Genomic DNA, 21,811 nt, shown 5'->3' with positions numbered 1-21,811 from the left:
TCTCTGTAAGGAAAATAAGGTTGCACTTCAGGTAAACTAGATTGCTCTGACATCCATCCATATTTGATAAAATGGGTGAGCTTCTGTAGAACAGAATCTGAGGCTACAAAACTTCTAAGCTCATCAAGAGATATGGAAGAAAAAATTCTCACTTCCATGACTTCAAAATAAAGGTTCTCATTCTCATGCTGTTCAGTGGTACTTCTGGGTGATGTGGATAAAGTATCAGAAAGATAAAGAAGTTTGCCTTTTGTGTAGACAAGACTGAAATTATACTTCAGCAATCTCATCATATGTTGCAATCTGGCTGGAGCTGTATCCATAGGTTTTCTCAAAATAGTAACTATAAGGTTTGTGGTCTGTTTTGATCTGGATAGGTCTACTATAAATAGAATTATGGAACTTCGAACATGCAAACACAATTGCCAAGAGTTCTTTATCTGAGCATACTGCATTTCAGTTTGGGTTAGAGTTTTGGACACACAGGCAACAGACTGACCCTCTTGAAGAATGACTGCACCAAGACCAAATTTCAAAGCATCACAGGAAAGAGTAACTGGTTTGTGAACATCATAGTATCTGAGAGTTGATGGATTGCCAATTCTCTGTTTCGGGACATCAAATGCTCTTTGGTGCTGTTCTGACCAAGATCAGGACACATCTTTTTGTGTTTGCTCTCTAAGCGATGCTTCTAGTTGGCTTAAGTCTGGAATGAACTTGCCTAGATAGTTAACCATGCCAAGAAAAATTGAAGGGCTTGAACACTGTCTGGAGCTGGCATCTCAAAAATGGAGGTTTGATTGGAAGGGTCTGGTCATAAGCCTGAACTGGTAAAAAAATGACCAACATAAGTGACTTCTTGCAACCTGAACATGTACTTCTGGAGATTCAGCTTAAGATTAACTTGAAGTGCTCCTTCCAGAACTTTACTGAGGTTTGTCATGCTCAGCTTCACCATTACCTCCTACAAGAATATGGTCTACTATAATAGCACTAGGATACCCAGAAAAAATGTGCTCCATTGCACACTGAAAGACTTCCCTGGCATAATATATCCCAAATGGCATTCTCAAAAATCGGTACCTGCCAAAAGGAGGACTGAACAGGATCTCGTCAAGCAAAATTTGCCAAAATGAACTCGCTGCATCCAAGACAGAAAAAACAGTGGTATTTGGCATCAGTACTGCAGCTTCTTCGACTGTGCGCATTGGATGATGAGGTCTTTTCATTGCCTTGTATAAATCTCGTGGATCAATACATATTCTAATATCATCTGAGCTTTTCTTATGAGCTACCACCACAGAAGATACCCATTCAGTATCAACTGAACAAATTACACCTTGTTGCACCATTTTATCTAGCTTGACCTGGACTCTTCTGCATACCTACTGGAACTTTCTAGGCTGGTCTGACAAATGGACTGACATCTGGGTCTAACATCATGGAGTATACAAATGAACGCTCGCCTAGCCTGTCTTCGAAAAGATCAGCACAGGTACAGAAAATATACTGGACAAAATTAGAAATGTGGTCTTTCAAGCTAACATGATGGACTTCCTTACTGAATCAGAGCAGTCCTATTTGCACACTGTCTGCGAGGCCTAACTGACTGGACATGCCTATTGACCACATAAAACAAACGGTAGCTTACCACATAAAACAACAAACGGTAGCTTCTCCCAGTAGAGCAACAGCAACATGAAAGTACTACTGAACCCTCAGTTTGAATCTTCACCACCATAGGCAACAAGCTTTGCACACTTTGCCATGAAGCTTGATTTGGCTTTCTCACCACATACTCTAGCAAATGTTTCTGCAGACATAACATTGCACTTTGAACCGGTGTCAACTTTGAGCTCCATTTATCTGAACAGTACAAAATACTTCATCCTTTGCCCATAAATCTACTGCATTGACTGTTTCATGACGCACGGACATACCCTTAACATAAAATGTAGGGTCACGACTTCTAATTGATCAACTTGTTTCTTTGAAATGTTCCCTTTTAATAAAAGGATGTGTGCCTTTTGATTTACAAAACCTTTTGAAATTATTCCACTTATTACATCTGTGACATTGCTGACCAAACGCTAAACACTTAATAGCTGGCAATGAAACTAGGTAAACAAGTGCCTTCACCCTTGTATGCAAACTCTGGAATTTGATGGAAAGTTATGGGGTTTCCCAGTGACTGTTGCAGGGTTTACAGTTGCTGCCATGTACGTGGGTCTGTTTCTTTTAACCATGTGCTACATACTATCAAAATTGGCTTTACTGCAGTATCTTCCAAATCCACTTTCATTTGTAAGCATGCTTGTGTGCTTTTCTATAAGCTCATATACCTGAGAAATCTCAGTGGCCTTATTCAAAGTTAAATCACTGTCACGAACCAAAATCTCTCTCACAGCATCATTTTTAATACCACACACAAGTCTGTCTTTTATCAACCCATCCCTTAAATCACCAAATCTGAATGTTTTAGCTTGGTTTCTTAAATCAGTTACATATGCTGCAAACATTTCACCAGGCTTCTAATCTTTTGTGTAATATAAGTGCCTTTCCATTGTAACATTCGTTTGGGGGTTACAAATTTCTCTCAAATTATGTTTTAAGCACTTAAGCACTTGGGGTCCTTTCTTGACTCAGCTTGTACAACTATATGACTGTTTCCTCTTCTCCTGCAAAGACAACAGGTGCATACACAAAACAAGCATACATAGCCAACACTTGTAATAACATTCAAATGTATAATAAACTCTTCAAAATACTGTACTTTGTGGAAGATGCTTGGAAATAGCTATTTTTTTAAAATAACTATTGTAATACTGCACAAGCATGCAAACACTTCTTATAGTTCAGATAACACGAAAAGCTTTGATTCATGTGAAAAAGTAGTGCTGAGCAAAAATAGTGGTTGTTTCCCTTATTTTATTCGTTTAATGCAATCTGGACTTCATTTCAAACATTTCCCGTAGTTATTAAAATATTTCTATTAATATGTCGCAGTTTCAGATATTTCTGTTACTTGGAAATTTGTTTAGAGCATTCCGAATGCCTTATTTCATATCTTGCGTACAAGAAATAGTTTAAGCAAGTTTTGATAAATTTGTTTCTGACCTGTTTTGCGAGTTATACGTGCAGTAGGGATGATCCACTCCTCTATATTACTCCAGTTTTAACTAAGTGCCTTCTCGGTCCAGAATCTCGGTTTCTGGATCCCATTCTGACACCATGTCACTCATCCCTCTTAGTACAGACCCCTACAAATATCATTTTTATTAAGTCTAAATTTCCTTTCAAAATCTTCTAATTATCTTTTAAAACACACTGGATCAAAACACTATCCAGTGGCTTCTCTAAACTAAACTAAAGGACCAACTTATTAGAATTACTATGAGGATAGAAAAAGACGCACTTTTCTGTCAAGTCTGAAGTGTGCAACATGGATGAAAAAGCTTACAAAGAATTTCATTAAAACTTCATCTACTTCTTGCACGTGTTTTTGTTTTGGCATGTACACTGCCCTGGATATCTGCAACAACCAAAAAATTAATGCAGGACATGGATAAGGATGGAAAACATGGCAAGTTAACAAAATTTAGGAAAATCTTCATAACTTGAAATACCTTCACAAATCGATCCAAAATAAAAGTTAAAACGCAATAAAATAAATCTCTAATTTGCATTCGCCAAAAACTCATGTTACTCTCTGGAGCTCCTTCAAAAAAAATGTATCCCCAGGTAGAATAAACCAACCCAATCCATACCAGAAATGCACCCAGACAATATTGCGTCATTATTTAACTCATCTGACATCATAAAATCACTAATTAGTAGACATTAACCATCGGTTGCAAACATAACACTTTCTCCATTAACACCGCGTCCCAACCAATCAAAAATGTTGGGAATCATGCACCCATTCTCAACTCAACAACATGTTGGTTGAATTGATATGCACTGACACTTACCACATAATCCATGACACTAGCACCATTGTGGCTTCATTAAATGAGTTGAAAAACTTTATAAGGTTTTCGCCATCTGAGCCAAGTTTTCGCAAGGCAATTCCAAAAACAATGGCAAAGACAACCAGTCCCAGAATGTTCATCCCGTCAACATCAACACCAAATGGGACCTATTTCATATAAAACATAAAGATTTATGGATTCAACTAAGAATATAAATTAGCCAGCAAGCAACAAGTGTTTATACCTCAGGCACTGATTATAATCACTATAAAAAATAGAAATGCATCAAGTACGGTTACCAAGTCAAAGCTAAACAAAGACAACGAGGTACTCTTCGTAACCTTGCATTACTGAAATAACATGTTGTGCAGGAGGAGCCACTTAAAAAGACTGTTCTCATACACAACTTCTCAGCATACTTCTAACTTTTCTCCATAACATTCTGGAGCCATCCATTTATAGCTGCCCTGGGCGATATTTCATCTGTGCAGCTACTGCCTAGTACAAAGATACAATACGGTTAATCCTTCAGTGCTGTAACTTGTCTAGTTTCACCAAGATTCAAGATCAGTGTTTCTTGAGAAGCCAAACATCTAGATAAAGAGGAGCATCTACTTCAGACTGCTTAGGTCTAGGTCTATGGCCAGACGCTGTGAAAGGGAGAAGGTGAAAGGTAAAGACTGCCCATGTTTCCTCTGTCGTGAATCAAGGGTCCACTGCATGCAAACTGACCTGGTACACACAAGATCAGGACACTCCAGCACAATCAAGTCAGATATAACAACCCAAGACACATCATACAATATTGCCAATATCAATTTCATCTGTCCCTTTGTCACTTTCACCATTAGTCAAAGGCACTCAAGGAATGGAATCTTGTCAGACAAGGAAGTGCATGGGGCACATGAGAAGCCATACATCTTAAGAATGGAATTTTTGAGGGGAAGTTTTGGCTAATGCCTGGCTTCCTGGTCCCTTACCATCTTATGTCTTTCCAACTCAGATATGAGACTGCACAAGACACGTTCCTACTGGTCCCTGCAGTGGGCATTTTCCAAAAGAGTGGATATTTACCTATACTGCAGTGATGGTTAATATGCGAATACTAGGCTAACTACCCTGAATGGCCATTTTAAAACTAGTCAATAATGAGGTCAAAAATCAAACCCTGTACCTTATGTCTATGAGGTGAAAACCTTAACTATTACATCAAACCCACAGCCAACTTCCACTTCTCTTGACACATCTTCAGAAACTCTGAAAAAACATTTCTTTTCCAGTTGGCCAGATGGGCTCTTCTTACACATCGACACATGTGACAGATTCCTGCAAAGAGGAATCATTCTTCTCCCTGAATACCAACAGGAGTAAAACCAAACCTCTATCACCCTACCCGGCACCTCAAGTGAGATAAAGCCCTAGAAGGGGCAGTATGCTAAGAGATGTTTGTCTGCAGTGCTCTCTCTCTCTAACATCTGAAAATGAAAACTCTGAAGATTTCTTAGCAGACTTCCTGTAATGAGAAGAAAAAAGGGGAAAGAACAGAAGAGTCTGCTCCACTGATCAGAATTAAATGACCAACTAGTGGATTTAACTGGGACTGGAAAACAGCAGAGAGGACAGAACATCCACCTCAACACCAGATGACCTGTGCAAGAACCTAATCCCACTAGCAATGAAGATGTGTAATTCTTAAACAGCTTGGAAAACAGGAAAAGCATAAACTGCACAATGTCACTAACTGGCACACAAACCAGCATCTGCATGACTACTATTACAGAAGGAAACTTGACACTACCAGATGAAGACAATACCCCATGGAGCAGTTTATTTCCCCCCCTTTCACATTTTGCACATGTCTAGTATGGATTCAGCTTTTCTCATGCTCTTCCTTATTATGTGAAAAGAAAGAGCATTGGGCACAAGTACTTCTGGAAGGTCTTACACAATATCATCTCATGGTCACATTGACAAAGATAGGTTCCTGTATAACACAAACAAAGGCAATGAAAGCCGATCCAGAATCATCAAAGGCAATGAAAGCCGATCCAGAATCATAATTTCTTTACAGAACTGGCAGAGTGAGCCAGGATGGAAAATGTGATAAAACAGCATAACACAATAATGTGAATTACAAGCAAATCTTGAAGAATAAGTTTGAGCTCTTTATTAGCTGACTGAGATGGAATGGAAGAATAGAAGAAGAATAGAACAATGTGTGACCCATCTGATGCAGCGTGTGTGTGTGTGTGTGTGTGTGTGTGTGTGTGTGTGTGTGTGTCTGTGTGTACTTAACTGCACTGCATTATACATTAGAAAAAAAGAGTGAGACACATCTAGAGTTTGAAACTGTCTCAGTAAAAATCATCAGAGCAACTAGTGCACTGAAAATTTCAGTTGGTATAATTCTGCACTCTCTCGGTCTTTTGAAGTGTAGCAGGCATACATACAGGCATTCATATCTTAACTGCATTACATGATCAAACACATTCTGAAAGAGCTGTTCATAACTTAGCAATAAACCTAGTACAATTTAAAGACAATTAAAAGTTAATGTTCATGTAGCTCTTCCTATGAATGGCATCTTTCATGTAGCTCTTCCTATGAATGGCATCTTTAACACTGGCAACAGTAAGCGAAATGTACTACAAGTAAATCCTGAAATACAACTTCTAAGTTAATGTTATTATAAATGTAACTTTTGAAATTAAAAAGTAAACAATATACCATTTAACATACGTACATATACATATATCACACACATTATATATTACATATATAATATGAGTGGCAAACTTGCAAATATGAAATCAGTAAATAACTGAGTTTACAAAATATATTTAATATAAAATCATTGAATGATTTATATAATGAGATAGACATACAACTGGAATGAAATACATTTAAACCGACTAATGCACATAATTTTAGTACTGGAGAAATCACAAAATGACATTCACGCATTGTCTTAAATTAGCTACAGCCCTTCAATTGTCTCCAAGTACTGCAAAAAAAAAACACAGAATACCAATTTACAAGACACAAAATTTTGAGAGAGAACGCTCCTTTTTTGTCAGTTTAAAAGTTGTTTAAATGTGACTAATGTTTTACACTGCTTTTTACTGTGCATTTATGTAAAAAAATGTGACGTTAAAAAAACTTTTACAGGCTTTTGCCGTTCCCTTCCCTCCACCCCAGGAAAGAGGCACCATTTTCAGCTTGACCATGAAACAAAAACTGTCAGTCCCACGGTCTGTCCTTCTTCCAGTCACAAAAAAAAAAAGAAGCAAAAAGCCTTTGTCACAACAGCAGGCTAGCAATTTGCCTCTGGTGTATCACCTACACCCACTGCGGACTAGGGGTAAGCCACATCCTCTGTTGCTATTGTGGATCCCTCAATGGGCAAGAAGAGCCATTCTTATGGAAAGGAACAGGGAAGGCTTTCCTTGTTTTCTTAGAATGTTATGCATGCCCATCTCTGGGGAACTGCTACTGCCAACACCGACGGTCCAGTTCTCCTGTCAAAAAGGAACTGAAAACTAAGCATGTTACATATTCCTCAAATTTCCTTAAACAGGAGTAGTGTACGGGGTCTGGCTCAGGGTTAATTTAGGCTACCGATCCTTCTTAAAAGGTAGTTTCTAGTAATAGAGGACACCCCCCCCCCTTTAATGAAGAGATTCAAGATTCTGAATATGGATAGGAAGTTGAAGGAGCAGATGGTGGGTCTTTTCCTTAGAATTCTGATTCAAACTCAGTGGAGAGCTCAGTTTTGGGCTCTCCCTGTCAGGGCTCTCCTTTCTCGAAGGCTATTTCCAGAATGTGCCAATGCTTTCAGTGGGAGAACACAGAGGTTTGTCAGTCCCTCAGAAAATATTATGCACTGTTCCAGAAGGAATTTCCAGGACCTTCACCCATTTCTCCAGTTCTGTCAGCTTTGGAAGACATGTGTGTGTCACTGACTGCAATTTTCCTGTCAGCCAGCTGCCCCTAAAAAGGCACATAGAATGTATAAAGTTCAATCTTTTAAGTTTTTATGCACTCTTCCCAAACCTGACTCAGCAGCTATAGCTTACTACTGGTAAAACACGTAGTCAATTCCAATCCTATTCTTTCTGTCAAAGATTATTGATAAGTATGCGGAAAAAAAGTGTATGCCTATGAACTTTATTTTCAAAATTTTGAATTGTCAGGTTCATATGTTAAAGTCTGACTAATTGTGAAAGTATGAGCAATGTTTCACCGGCAGTTTCTTATTGTGAGGAAAAATCTGCTTTAAATAATTTAGTTTCTTCCATTGTACAGGGTTGGCCACAGTGGTTGAGAAGTTAACGTTGCTGTCTCAAAGCAAGAAGTTCTCTGGTTCAATTCTCGGTGCTTTCTTTGCAGAGTCTGCATGTCCTCCCTGTAGTTGTGTGGGTTTCCCCAGGTGCTCTGGACTCCTCCCACCTCCCAAACACATGGTGCAGGTGTACTGGACACTCTAAATTGGCCCTAGTCGTGGTGTGTGCATATGTGTGCATTCTGTGGAAGGAAAGGTCCACTGCTAATCATTCTACAGAGGCGACCTCTAATGGGAAAAGGAGAAGAAGGTGTTTCTTGTAATGTACACGTCAGAACTCAATGTTTACAGTCTGCATATATTAATCAGTTAATAATCTTTCAAGGTTATGGCCACTGATACTGTTCTATTTACATTTGTTAACCAGGTGGTGTCTGACTGGGTATAAAAATACCCGTTTTCAGTGGAGACCCAGGGAGAAATACTCCACAAGATTACAGATTAGTAGAAATACAATTACTTCAGAAAAAGAATAAATTAAAAAAAATGTTACAAGTCTAAACAAGGAATACAGGTCATAGAGATTATGATAATATACAATGTTAATAAGTACCATTAGAGAGATAGTATGCAAGTAATGCAACAGAAGTGCAGTAACAGAAAATGTCATGCTAGAGATGAGCAGTAATAGGAAGGGAGACTAGCCAGGAGAAATACAAGGGCAAAGCCAGTTAGTCTTTAAATAATCTATCAGGGGAGTTTTAAATGCGGACAGATTGGGATTTGTTTGGACGTGCTGAGGTAGACTGTTCCAGTCCTTGGTTATTTTGTAGGAATAGAGGGAGTTGCCACGACAATTGAGAGACTGGGTCACTTTTAACATTAGTTTGTTAGATGACCTAAGGACCCCAGAGTTAAGAGTTTGGTTGGACTAGGTTTGAAAGAGAAATGCAGTCTGTAGGGTTGTAAATGATTGAATTGATTTAATGAAATGGACAAAAGAAAGTTGTTTCAGTGCTAACAGGTTGGGAAGTTTTGGATAGGTTGGTAAGGATATAAGAGCAGTACAGGAGGGTGGGTAGTAAGTGAGATGTTGCAGTGGCCAAACTAGTTTTCCGAGTAAGGTAAGGTTTAACCCTGTAGAGAGGACTAAGCTTGCAGTGGACTTTAATTGTAAGGCAGATATGTTTATCAAATTTTAGTGTACCATCTATAGTAACACCTAGGAGCTTGGTCTGATTGGTGGGTTCAATAACTGTACCATTGGAAGAGTAAATGGAGAGGGGTAGAGTGCTGAGCTTAGATGATTTGTTAGAGAAGATAATGAGTTTGGTCTTATTTGGGTTGAGGATAAGTTGATGGCTATTTAGATAATGTTCAATGTCCTGGAAAGATGTTTGCATATTATGTTGAAGTTGTTGAAGGGAGTGGGCTGAGCAGATAAGAGGAATCATCAGCATATTGGCCGATGGTGGCATGTTGGGTGGCAGTATTAAGGTTACTGGTAAATATGATAAAGAGGAGGGACCCAAGTATGGAGTCTTGGGGAACATCAGTGGTGACCGGTAATGGTGGGGACAGGTTATTTGTCCATTTAGTAGCTTGTTGGCGGTTAGATAGATAACTATGGAACCATGTTAAGGATGAAGTAGAGAGATAACTATGGAACCATGTTAAGCTTGAGGTAGAGAGATTACAAGAGGCAAGTTTGTTGAGAAGTAGCTGGTGGGATACAGTGTCAAAAGCTTTAGACGTGTCTAGAAAAATAGCAAAGACTAGTTGTCCTTCATTTTTGATGTGGCAAATGGCATCTGTAAAGGATAGGAGGGTTGTAAGTGTACTATGATTAGGTATGAAACCATGTTGAGAGCTGGAAAGCAGGTTGTAAGTAGTGAGGTGGTTCATGAATTGTAAATGAATACATTTCTCTAGGATTTTTCCTATAGGAGAGGATGGCAATGGGACGGTAGTTAGTAATATCTCTAGATGAACCAACCCTTATGTAGTTTTGTTTTGAGGAAGTTTAGCCAACTGCATTCTCAGATCACCAGATGATATTAAAATGCAGATTTTAAAATCTCCTGTGGATTTCATTTTGGCACATCTGCTGCAAAGGTCATCAAAAAGTGTGATGAAAGGTTAAGACAACCTGTCTCAAAGCAGACTATTTCCAAACTGTTGTCAACAAAACTATTCCAGACATGGTCAAGGCCCACTCTACCACGGTCTTGGCTTCATCTATGGCTTTTTTGGAAAGGGAAGTATTCTTGAAGCTGTAGCTTGGAACTAAAACTAAGACCGTTGCATTCATACATCTGTGATTCTTAAAATATGGTAAGTAAAATTATAAAAAACAAATGCATTGCTGAGAATCACAGCTGTAAAAAAATAAATGCAAAAAAGGCAGTGTAGCATAATGTAATACCAGGATCAGTAGAGCCTGAAAGTGAATTGCATAACCAAGATAAGAAAAACTTTTAAGATAACCCCTGTTCATTTTTATTCCCCCAAAGCAAGGTATTTACTCTTTAGGGCACATTATCCAAAGGTTACACTTTCACCCTGCTTAACTCTGCAAACATGCTCGATGCAGCTGCAGTCTCATCTGAAAATGAACTAGCTTACAGTTCACATGCCTGTCTAGTAAAAAAAAAGGTGAATGCATACTTAATACATCAAGATAAGGATTCAAACTTTTTAAATATCCCATTGCTCATACCTTTTCCACAGTAATTGTTCGATTCCAGTTTCCAAACTCATCCGTGACATTCTTCTTAATAGTAACAAACTTGTAGCTAGTGGCATACTAAGGATACAAAAAAACAAATAAAACAATTAAGTTAAGAAGACTTTAAAATTACACAACAGTCAATAGTTTGATTTATTCTTACCAGTGCTAGGGTCTGGCACAAGACACACACTTCTGCAATGCTGGATGAGTGGCGTGAGGGGTTCAACAACTACTGCAGTACTGCCTACAAACCATCCATAAGTATGCTGTACTGACAAACTAACATACACCAGAGGCTTGTTTTCAGAATACTTCATGAGACATTCTGACCACCTATCATCTCTACATAGCAAACGATATTACCAATTGCTTTGCTTCTACTGCCTTACAAAAAGGCAAATGCAAAGCAGCACCACCTACTTACACAAGCTAATAGCTATTCAAAATAATAATAATTTAGTACATTTGGGAAAGAAGATATTTCTGAAGAATTTGAAGAAGATGTTGAAACTTCAGTGAAAATCTCTGACCTCAAGCTCAGAAAGAAAGAAAAGAAGGTTAAAGTTTGGGGGCAATCCAGCTCAGAGGCTAGATTTGTCACAGGGGACACGGCATAAAAAGAGCTGGAAGGAAAAAATTGCTAAGCTGTCTCACTGCAGGTAATTACAAGCTGTAACTGTCCAACAGCTACAAAATCTAAGATGTCACCGTCATCCATGGCACAGTCACTGAGGCACTGCGAAATCATTGCATTTGGCACAGATACTGTACTGAGGAGGACAATCTTGAGAACTGTAAACTTTTAATCTGGTACTCTGTTGGTAATGTCATCAATTTTGGGACAATGCAGTTTTATATGTTGGTGCAAATGCAGGGCTTATCTACCTTAAGACAATCTTTTAGCAACTTTGAAAAGGGTAATTGGCTTTTTTTTCAGTCCTTGCTGACATCTGTTTAAAGAACTACTACAGCTATTACCATTGCTTCATTACCTGCCTATGCAGGTTCCCTTCCTGCTCCAGATGAAGTACACAGAGAACATTAAAAAGTTGCACAATGAATGCAAGGAAGCAGAGCAGGTCACACTAGTTATGCAAAAGTGGTAAATGAAATTAATGTCAGAAATAAGAATCACAAAATACAGGAAACAAAAACTAAGGTTATGCTTACCGACACAAAAGCAGCAGACACCAGATTGGCAGGAAAGATATTCCTAAGAAAAAGGGAAAAACATAAATTTGAATACAAATCTGCTATATTAAATTCACATACTCATGCAAAGCACTGTAAATAATTACTATATTGTGTTTCCTGAGCAAAAAAAGGTTTATGATTATCTTTAAAATCTTTTCATTGTGGCCATTACTTCATCCCACTAAGTATTTGAACTCTAAGCTACATGGGTTTAGTAACCTTTTACAATTTCTTTCTTCCCCCACTTTTCACATTCCAATAAGTTTTAATACAGAAAAATTCAAAATGTACTTTAAGAAAAAAATGAGCTACCATTTATAGAATGGTAGCAAAGCACAAGGGGGCTGTGATAACAGCAGCTGTTGGGTGGATGGGAAACTGGCTATTTGATAGTCTCCTTCATAATCAAGGTCAAACATTTATTTGTGGAACTCCTTTCCCATGATCTCAAATTGTATGTGAGAAAACTAAATTTACAGTTTGTATTGCACAACATCCCCCAATTCAGCCAGAAACAAGACACACTCACAAGGAGAAGCACATATAACCCCTCTCTTCACAGCACCATACAGGTCTTCCATGATATATGTGAGGAGGACTTAAGAAGAAAGTTGGGGGGAAAAACTAAAGTGCATAACCTGAGTTTAATGAAAGACAAGCTTTAAGGGAACTTTCCTCCAACAAAGAAATACATGTGATGAGAGCTGATAAAGAGGTATGGCTGTGTTAATGAACTACAAAGATTACAATCTGGCTATTAATAGTCTTTTGGCTGATGAAAGAAACCCTAAGGAAATCACGGTGGAAGAGATCAACAGAAGCTTTGCACATGTTGATACGATCCTTTTCGATTTGCTGTGTCAAGGGAACTACAACCATGAAATTTATACATTAAGAACTGATCAACCAAAAATGGCTAAGATCTTCAGAATTCCAAAGATACACAAAGATATGGTTCGTCCACCCTGCAGACAAGTAGTTGCTGCTGACCACTATAAAATAGAACCCAATTCCATTCTTTTAGATCATCTACCCAACCCAGTGGTTCAAAAATCAGAATTTTATCTTAAAGACTTGTGGTACAAATTTGGTCATGGCCTGGTGGAGCATGTCCCTCATTCTTTTTGAGAAGGTGGTTTTCTACAGGAGATTTATTTATGACCACATTTTGGTTTGGACAGGAACTGAATGGGAATTACATCAACTATTGGATGTCATCAATTCCAACACTTCATTTCTAAAATTCACATTGAGTGGCTATGTAAAAATGATGGGCTATTTGGATATCACTGTTTCCTTAGAAGAAGGTGCCACTGAGTTTGCAAGTCAAGTTTTCAGAAAAAAAACTTCTGTGAATCAATACTTGTATAAAGGAAGTCTATACGCCTACCACATGAAGAAAGAGGTAGCAAAGGGACAGTTCATCCGACTCAGTAGGCTCACCAGTAAGGAAACTATGTATAATGTGGAAGTTGAATTTTTGAGAAGCACTTTTCCTACAGAAAGCTTATGACGTAAACCGATTAATGATCATCATGGAGGCACTAAGACCGAGTAAAGAGACACCTATTCTGAGGAAACATCAGTCTACAGCAGATTTGGATAGGGGAGAGCCAGTCACCACCCTTAATAATTTGGTAGAGAAGTACAGCAGGGCTTTCTCGCTTCCAATTTCTACTGATATGTTTGTAATCAGAGACATTTTCAAGGAGAATGACAAAGTCATCTTGGGAAACATGGAATTATGCAAGATTTTAGGTGGACGTCCTGCATCCACTTATAAAAGTGGCTGAAATGTTAAATCCTTACTGGAAATTGAGTGTAAGGAACCAACTGACACAGAATTTCTTTGGCACTTACAAGTGCAGCAAGTGTAAGCAGTGCAGATTTATATCAAACACTGTGAATGTACATATGAGGGCACTGAATTTTCACCTTTGGGCTGGAACCAGGTACAACTGTAATTCACAAGGGTGGTTTACTATGCAACCTGTGACTCATGCCCATGTTTTTATGTAGGGAAAACTGTCAGAAGAATATATGAACATTGTTTAGCTATCAAGAATATGCCCTAGCCCTCACATGTGCAAATTTCAGTAAAGTCCAGTTTTATGTACTTGAATGACTTTGTTGGCAACTACAATGCCCAACTGGAATGCCATGAGTCAAGTTGCCTTTGTGCTGACAAACCACCTAGTCTCAACAAATCCATAAACATTAAATTGGCACAAAGGCTTGAGATGATATTATAGGTATACTAATATTTCATATTTGAAGTTTTTCAACTTTGTCTGAGGTGGATGACAACATAAATCAAACCATCAGATTACATTTTGTATTTAATGATTGTTAGACACACAATTTCTTTAAGAAAATTAGCAAGATTCTGAGTTGACTCGTGCGATTACACCACACCGTTTTAAAACTCAGATGTGAAAGCAAACATGGGAGGGTTGTGGCTGACAAAGTTCGCAGATGACTGCAAACTAGGCGCCATAGTCGATACACCAGCTGACACATACATCCTACAGAAAGGCCTCACTGAAATGGACAACTGGTGCCGGCGTCATGGCCTTAAACTAAATGCCAAAAAATGTATAGTCATCCCCTTTGGGAAAAACAAAGTGCCCACAAATTATCACATAGACGGTAACCCACTGAGTACGGAAAAAGTAATCGGAGACCTGGGGACCCAAGTCGATAGTGACCTCTCATTTGACACCCACGTTGCCAAAGTGGTTAGAAAGACTTTCTACCTTGCCCACCTTATCATGAAGGGATTCACATCCATATCAAAGGAGGTCATTGTGCCCCTGTACTCCTCCCTTATCAGGCCCATGATTGAGTACAATGCCCCATTTGGTATGTACCTCACCCAGCACTTGAAACAGCTAAAGAGACCCCAAAAATACCTCACCAAGAGGATCAAGGGCCTCCAACATATGTCATATGCTGCCAGACTAAAGAAACTCCAACTCTATTCAGTAGCATACCGCCTACTCAGAGGTGATCTGTGCCTGACGTACACGGCCATGTCCAATCAGGAATTGATGGATATGCTCCACCTCAAAAAATCCAAACCCATCAGAACCACGAGAGCTAAAGATTTGAACCTCAGCACAAATATGAATAGGACATGCTGGAGAGACAGATTCATAACTCACAGGCTTCCCATACTCTGGAACAGAATCCCAGTTCATGTTAGGCAGAGCCCCTCACTGACTCTCTTCAAGAGAAATCTTGACGAGTGGATGGGAGATCGTAGGTTTACTCCAGGGGTCATCTCTGTGTCACTACTAGACAGAGGCACAGTATTCTAAATCTATTCTGTACACTTTTGTACCATTACATGGGGTGGCGAAAGCCACATCACTATGGCTAGGCTTATAAATGCCCCAGGGCAGATAGCCTAGTACCAAACTATGAAACTATGAAGTGCTACTTAAAGTGCTCAATCAGTAAAAACCTGTGTTGGGACACTTATTTCCTTACTGGTTATTGCAGAATTACTTAAGGAGATAAGAGTACTGTACTAATGTATATTTCTTTCACTGTGTTTTACTTGAAAAATAGGCATTCGTTATGTAATATCACTACAAAAAAATTGAAAATGAAATATAACAAAGGCTCAAAATTATTGTACTGCTTCTTTGTAGCTGCACCAACTACAGTGACACTTGTATTTAACTTCCTCTACAGACAAAACAAAAAGTTAAGGATGTTCACCAAATGCTGCATCTATAAGAAAAAGCTCTGGCTGCATGCTCAAGGAAATTTGCAGAGATGCAAAACCCTGCCCACTATGCTCTCATAATGCACAACTTTCCAGGAAACCCCAAGTTCTTACTCAGGAAAAAAATTTAAAAAGGAATATACAACTCAAGATGAGATAAAGGACAAGGAATGTGGAAGGGTAGGACGCTTTGTGTAGTCAGTTTCTTCTCACGATCCAGTGTTATGTGACATAACTGTATCGGACAACAAAGAGCTCTTAAATAGACACAGTTTACTAACCTGACTGTGTTCTTTGTCAAAGATGATAAAACCATTTGGTCTCTCTTTAAACTTTTTATCCTGTCAGTCAGATAACTATGAATATCTACAGTATGAAAAGCTGTTTTCTGAATGGAGTACTGTTGGAAAAGATAGCATGATGATCTGGCAATTAGTGCAGAGTGTTAAAGCTATGAGCCATTAATTAGCATGTTTCTTATGGTTTCATATGATATATATATATATATATATATATATATATATATATATAAACCCACATTTCATGGTTTGACTCGTGTCTCCATTTTCTACTGCATGACTGACCAATGTACATAACAAGGCGGTGCTCAAAGACAAAGTCTTAATAAAGTTACATTGATCAGTAAAAAGGTCACACAGATCAGAATCCTGCTCTGGATAGATAAAATAAATAAGATGGACAACGGTTGCAGTCAGTAGCTCCCTTGTAGTACACAATTCTGCAGTTAAATGTGAAGCTCATTCAGAAAACCTTCAAACCACTGCACATTCGAATGACATACGGAATAAGCCAGTTACTCCTAGAAACACATTTTGATACAGCTCCTGGATAATAAATTAATTAGTAAAAACACGGGAGTGTAAATGCAGTGGAACTACCACATCAGATGAGAACATGCAGCCTGAAACTGCATCTGTGACTCAAACGATTACACTAGACTATTCCTTCCCAATGTACTTATAAATATTATCATTCCATGACTCCATTATTGTATACCTCTACAAAATTACAAAAGAAATCTATAAGACAGAAATGGATCCCTCAGCATAGGTCCGAGTTGAAAGGTTCCTAGCAAAGAAGCTCTGCAAACCTTCAAATATACGAAGGAAACAAATGTAAATGGTTCATCTCCCAGGCCCACGCTTACACTTACCAAGGGTATCAGAACTTGCCAGAGATCTGGGATGCATGGCTAGGCTTAAAAAGGCTCTTGTGGTTGTTAGCCTAGCAAACACCTATGAACATTATTTTATTCAGAAAGAAAACTAGAAACAACCACCATATCCGACAAAATGTAAAACTTGAGAAACTGGTGCTTGGAAGGCTGACGCCTTAGTGGATTCCAGAGGAGGCAGGACTAATGAACAGAAAATATAATCTACCTGGGCCAAAAGGGAGTTCAGTGAAAATTACTCTGACCTTGTGGAGATTGGCTTTCATGAATCTAGTCATCAGACAAAATAGGTAAAAAAAAGTAGGGCAAATGCACATCAAGGCAGCTGCTTAATCAGCTGGCTAGTGTATTTGTATACAGAGACATGTGTAATGTTACCAGAAAAGTGTCCTGTACAGAAAGAGCACTGCAACACCCCCACAAGCCCTTGAGATACAATGGACAAGAGCAAACCTTTACTTTCTGCATTACTATCATACTGCCAGTTGCTTTGATCTGAGAGCACTGTATGGCAAACAGCAATTCTGTTTTTGGAGCCATCTACAGCTTCTACTGTCAATCAATATCTGAAGAAACACTGGTCGCTTTCAAGGTAATACCTGGTTGGATGTTCTCCTGCTGCTTCCAAACCAATTTACTGCATGTGAATGTAAATGTAAATGGCTTTTTCCTTATTCAGTCTTTATCTCTTCCTTTAGTTAACATTTAAAGTTTGATTGGCATGGCTAATCTTTTAGACACTGCAGACTCTGGCTGACAATTTTAAAGTGCTTGATGCAGACTACATTACAACAGACATGCTGTCAGCAAACAGAGTAATATGGGGCAACGTGACACTCAGTTGGCATAGTACTCCGTTGCAGGCGACTGACGTGATCCCCAGGGTGAATTTCCTTACTCCCATAAGGATTTGCTGATCCAGACCGATGCCACCTGTCAAATCACTAAAGAAATGGATACATTTTTTTTTTATTTTACAAGGAAACACAGAATGTACAGTCAGCAGTTCAGATGGCCAAATAATACACACTCTACAAGGTCAAAACGCTGTATTCAACAAGGACTCTTAATTACATGTAAAGTGGTGGTACCATGTTAATTAAGGAGAAGTACATGGTTTTGAATTATTGGTTGATTTCAAGCTGCAGCTCAATGCATCCCTCACAGTACGTATATGTATATTCTGTACACACACATATATACATACATATACACAGTACACACACATTTTTTCAAACAATACACACACATATAATATATAACATAAATATATAAACGGAAGGGCAAAAATGCCACACAAAAGCTGCATGAAAAACGCAGTCAAGCTACAGGTTTTACTCTTTTACGTTAAACCTCCACTATACACACATACAGAGACAGCCAAACTTGTAAAATACATTTGACTATCACGCATTTGCTCTGTTCCACGAATACACAGAGTTTGTGGCCATTTTTTCAGTTCTGTGTGTAATGGGGTTTTGTAATAAGTAATCCGCTTCTGCAAACTACTTTAAGCCTAACCATATATGCGATTCCTGGAAGAATTAAAACCTACACTTTGTGTTCATAAGGTAAACACCTTGTCCATTATGCCAACCCAGATACTGTTTAATGCATCTTGTTTTACCGCGTACGTGGATTCTTTGTTTATACGTTCTAAAATGTACAGCCAAGTATCTGATCTACAGATGTCTGCTGAACTGTAACCTGTTACATGTCCAAATGAAGGCATACAGTAACGCTAAGTGTTAAACAAGTGCTTGTAGTTAAACACTCTTCATAATGTAGACAATATCAGTTATTATGGCGGTTAGCAACGTCAGAGCGCGCGCGTCACGTGGCAACATCAAAGTAAATATCAACGCCTACCACTAACATTGCATCAGATAACATTCTAATGACTACAGGTATGTTAACTCAGATACACGGAGTAGAAAAATATCAATTTTACATAATTTTAAATACCAAAAAGTAAAATAAAATTTAAGCAAACATGGACCATAACAAATAATACGCCAGTGTACGTAGGTTTGCTTTTACGCTAGAAGCTTCCATGAATTAGGGGCACAAATAAGCATAGCAAAGGGCATTTCTAAAACATTAGAACGATTAACGTGCCACATTAATTAATATACATTTGCTGAAGTAAAAAATAGTCTAACATACCCCTCACTCTGAAATGTCCATTTCCCCCATAAAATATATGACTTTCTGGCAAATCACTGATAAATGAAGTTACCTAAATAATAACATACATTTGCGTTTCAATCTCTATCCTTCAGAAACTGCACGCTAACACAAAGCATGTTGTCCTAGCAACTTTCTACGTTTACAAGAGCGATAGCTAAATTTGCTTTCTGGGGGTTTGCCCTGACTACTTGAGTTAAGGGGATTCGTTCTCTCCTACGGGCAGACTGACAGTTCTGTGAATTGCGCGTAATCCCCGTGAGACCAGTCTGTACAGATTTCATGCCTGCCCATTCCAGAACAGACCTCTACACTACTTACGTAACTTTTTTTTATTCAGAATATACATCTACACTTTTTACGCATCTGTTACGACTGAAGCAGATGAAATGTCACATAGAAGTGTAATGGCACAAAGATAACATTGTACACACACTACAACAAGGTGTGGAAAATATCCAATAACCACCCGCGGTGGTAGTGCTGCGGTAGCATTGTCGCCTCACAGTAAGACGCTGGCCGGTTCGCGTGAATGGGCGTACCTTCGTTGAAGGTTGAGCGTCACCGTCAGGCTTGGCAAGTAAAAATCAACTGCCAATCATTAGCTGTGGCGACCCCTAACCGGGAAAAGCCGAAAGACGCAAAAATCAAGAATCACTGGACATAAATAAACACATTAAAATTGTTACCAAACCGTTCCAAAAGATTCATCAAACAAGTGATTATTCACATTATAAATATTTTTACATAAACTGTGTTTCCATACAAATTAGTTTTTCAATAACTGCTTGTTCTTGGCGCCCAGCGTGCAATTTTCTACCAAAACTATTGGGGTTCACCTCCTACAAGCAAGAAATCCGAACAAAGTCATAACAACGGAGGAAAAAAAAAACACAATTTTTAAAGATCGCTCAGAAAGTTGATAGAATAACATGTTTTGCATTAGCACGGATTTTCTGAAGGGTACGAAGTCTGAAACCCAAATGTCTCATTATTTTCGGACCAATGATTCACCAGAAAACTGCAATTTTGTGCTAAACCAACCAAAAATATGGACATTCTGCGAAATTGGACAGTTGGGAGGTATACACCATCACTTATACCTCTCTCTCAGAGCAAGACAAAGTCGTAAATAAAAGTGGAGCAAATGCCCAAAAATAGGACAAAATTTTAAATATTTCTCTTACAAATCGAGAAAGTTGCTAGAATAGCAGGTTTTGCATTAACATGACTATTCTGAAGAATAAGAAGTCTGAAACCTGCCATGACAAATGTACAGTTTGTGAAAATATGTACAGTTGAGAGGTATGTAATGGGTAGAAAAGCTGATGCAACAAAATGCTACATTACACTCCTAGGGTAGCCACGTGTTGCTCTCGAATCATAAAAGACACGGAAAAACAACTAGATTTAACAAGGGTGAATACCTACCTGATCAAATCCAAAAAGGAATCCACCACTTCTTTGTTCTGAGGTAAATCTGAGACATCATCTCCCAGGTCCGGTTTCGCTCCAGCCCCTACCCCTGGTTGTATGATAAATGCCATGATCACACCAATGGCTGAAGCAATCAAAGTGGTGACCAAGAAAAAGAGCATTGCCCACCCGCCTAGCTTGCCTAAAGCTTTAGGATCGAGGCTAGCAGCACCAGACACTAAGCTGCACACCACCAAAGGAATGATGATCATTTTGAGAAGTCTGATGAGCAACTCGCCCGGGAAGGAGAAATAAAGCATGTGTGTACGGGAAAGGTCCAGGCTTCGTACGCAAAGTCCGATCACAACCCCGATGATAACCCCCAGCACTGTGAGTAGTACTAGTGCATTTGCCCGGAAACATCCCATCACCTTGGCTGCCTTGCTATTTGAGCTGCCAGTGGGCTCAACGACAACCACATTGGTACCGTTCGCGATTTTGCCATCTTCCATGTGGATGCCTCCATTCGATGTGCTCTTTTCGATCTTTACTAGCGTAGCCATGATGGTGTGTTTCTGTTCCTCACAGTGTATATGTCAGTTGCCGGTTTATGAGCACTATGTAATCTAGCAACTGAAGCCGCAGCGTACCTCCCCGACCTTACCCCAATCAAACAGCTACTCCACTGAGCAGGACCGTGGCGCTGTCACTTGTAGTAATAGAAGGTAGTGCCCCCTACATATTGCATCATCCTCAAGGTTCCGCCCCCAGGAGGACTGTGTGTGCCGGAACTGGGGGGGGGGGCTGATTTACTAAATTATATGCCTTTTGCAACAGATGAATTTACATCAAAGGTTTGTGTATATATATATATATATATATATTTATATATATGTGTGTTTGTGTGTGTCTATATATATATATATATATATATATATATATATATATATATATAGCTTGTGTGTGAAAACTTGCTTATCTAGTCTGTCATTACTGTTTTCCATTAGTGCATCGTTTTACTGTTTACCGATTGCAGAGAAGTCGTGGCTTTGTGTAACTACTAATCGTACCCACTTAGATATCCTTATTTGGGTATACCAGA

The 21,811-nt window shown here is 38.8% G+C and overlaps 1 protein-coding gene across 1 annotated transcript in view; it reads right to left on the bottom strand.

Moving 5' to 3' along the window:
* The window catches only part of SLC1A5 (solute carrier family 1 member 5), a 73,709-nt gene extending 52,310 nt beyond the window's left edge, over nt 1–21,399 (bottom strand). The window contains exons 1-4 of the mRNA XM_044055625.1: nt 20,725–21,399; nt 12,155–12,197; nt 10,973–11,059; nt 3,972–4,138 (exon numbers count right to left, since the gene is read on the bottom strand). Of these exons, the coding sequence (XP_043911560.1) occupies nt 3,972–4,138; nt 10,973–11,059; nt 12,155–12,197; nt 20,725–21,272 (845 nt within the window). The 5' untranslated portion in view covers nt 21,273–21,399. The remainder of the gene's footprint in view (nt 1–3,971; nt 4,139–10,972; nt 11,060–12,154; nt 12,198–20,724) is intronic.
* Nucleotides 21,400–21,811: the final 412 nt, after the last annotated feature.

Source organism: Protopterus annectens, chromosome 1.part0, assembly GCF_019279795.1.
Source record: "Protopterus annectens isolate FY-2018-M chromosome 1.part0, PAN1.0, whole genome shotgun sequence".
NCBI classification, from domain to species: Eukaryota; Metazoa; Chordata; order Ceratodontiformes; family Protopteridae; genus Protopterus; species Protopterus annectens.
The sequence above is the reverse complement of the archived record's forward strand: the minus strand, read 5'-3'. Positions and strand labels throughout refer to the sequence as shown.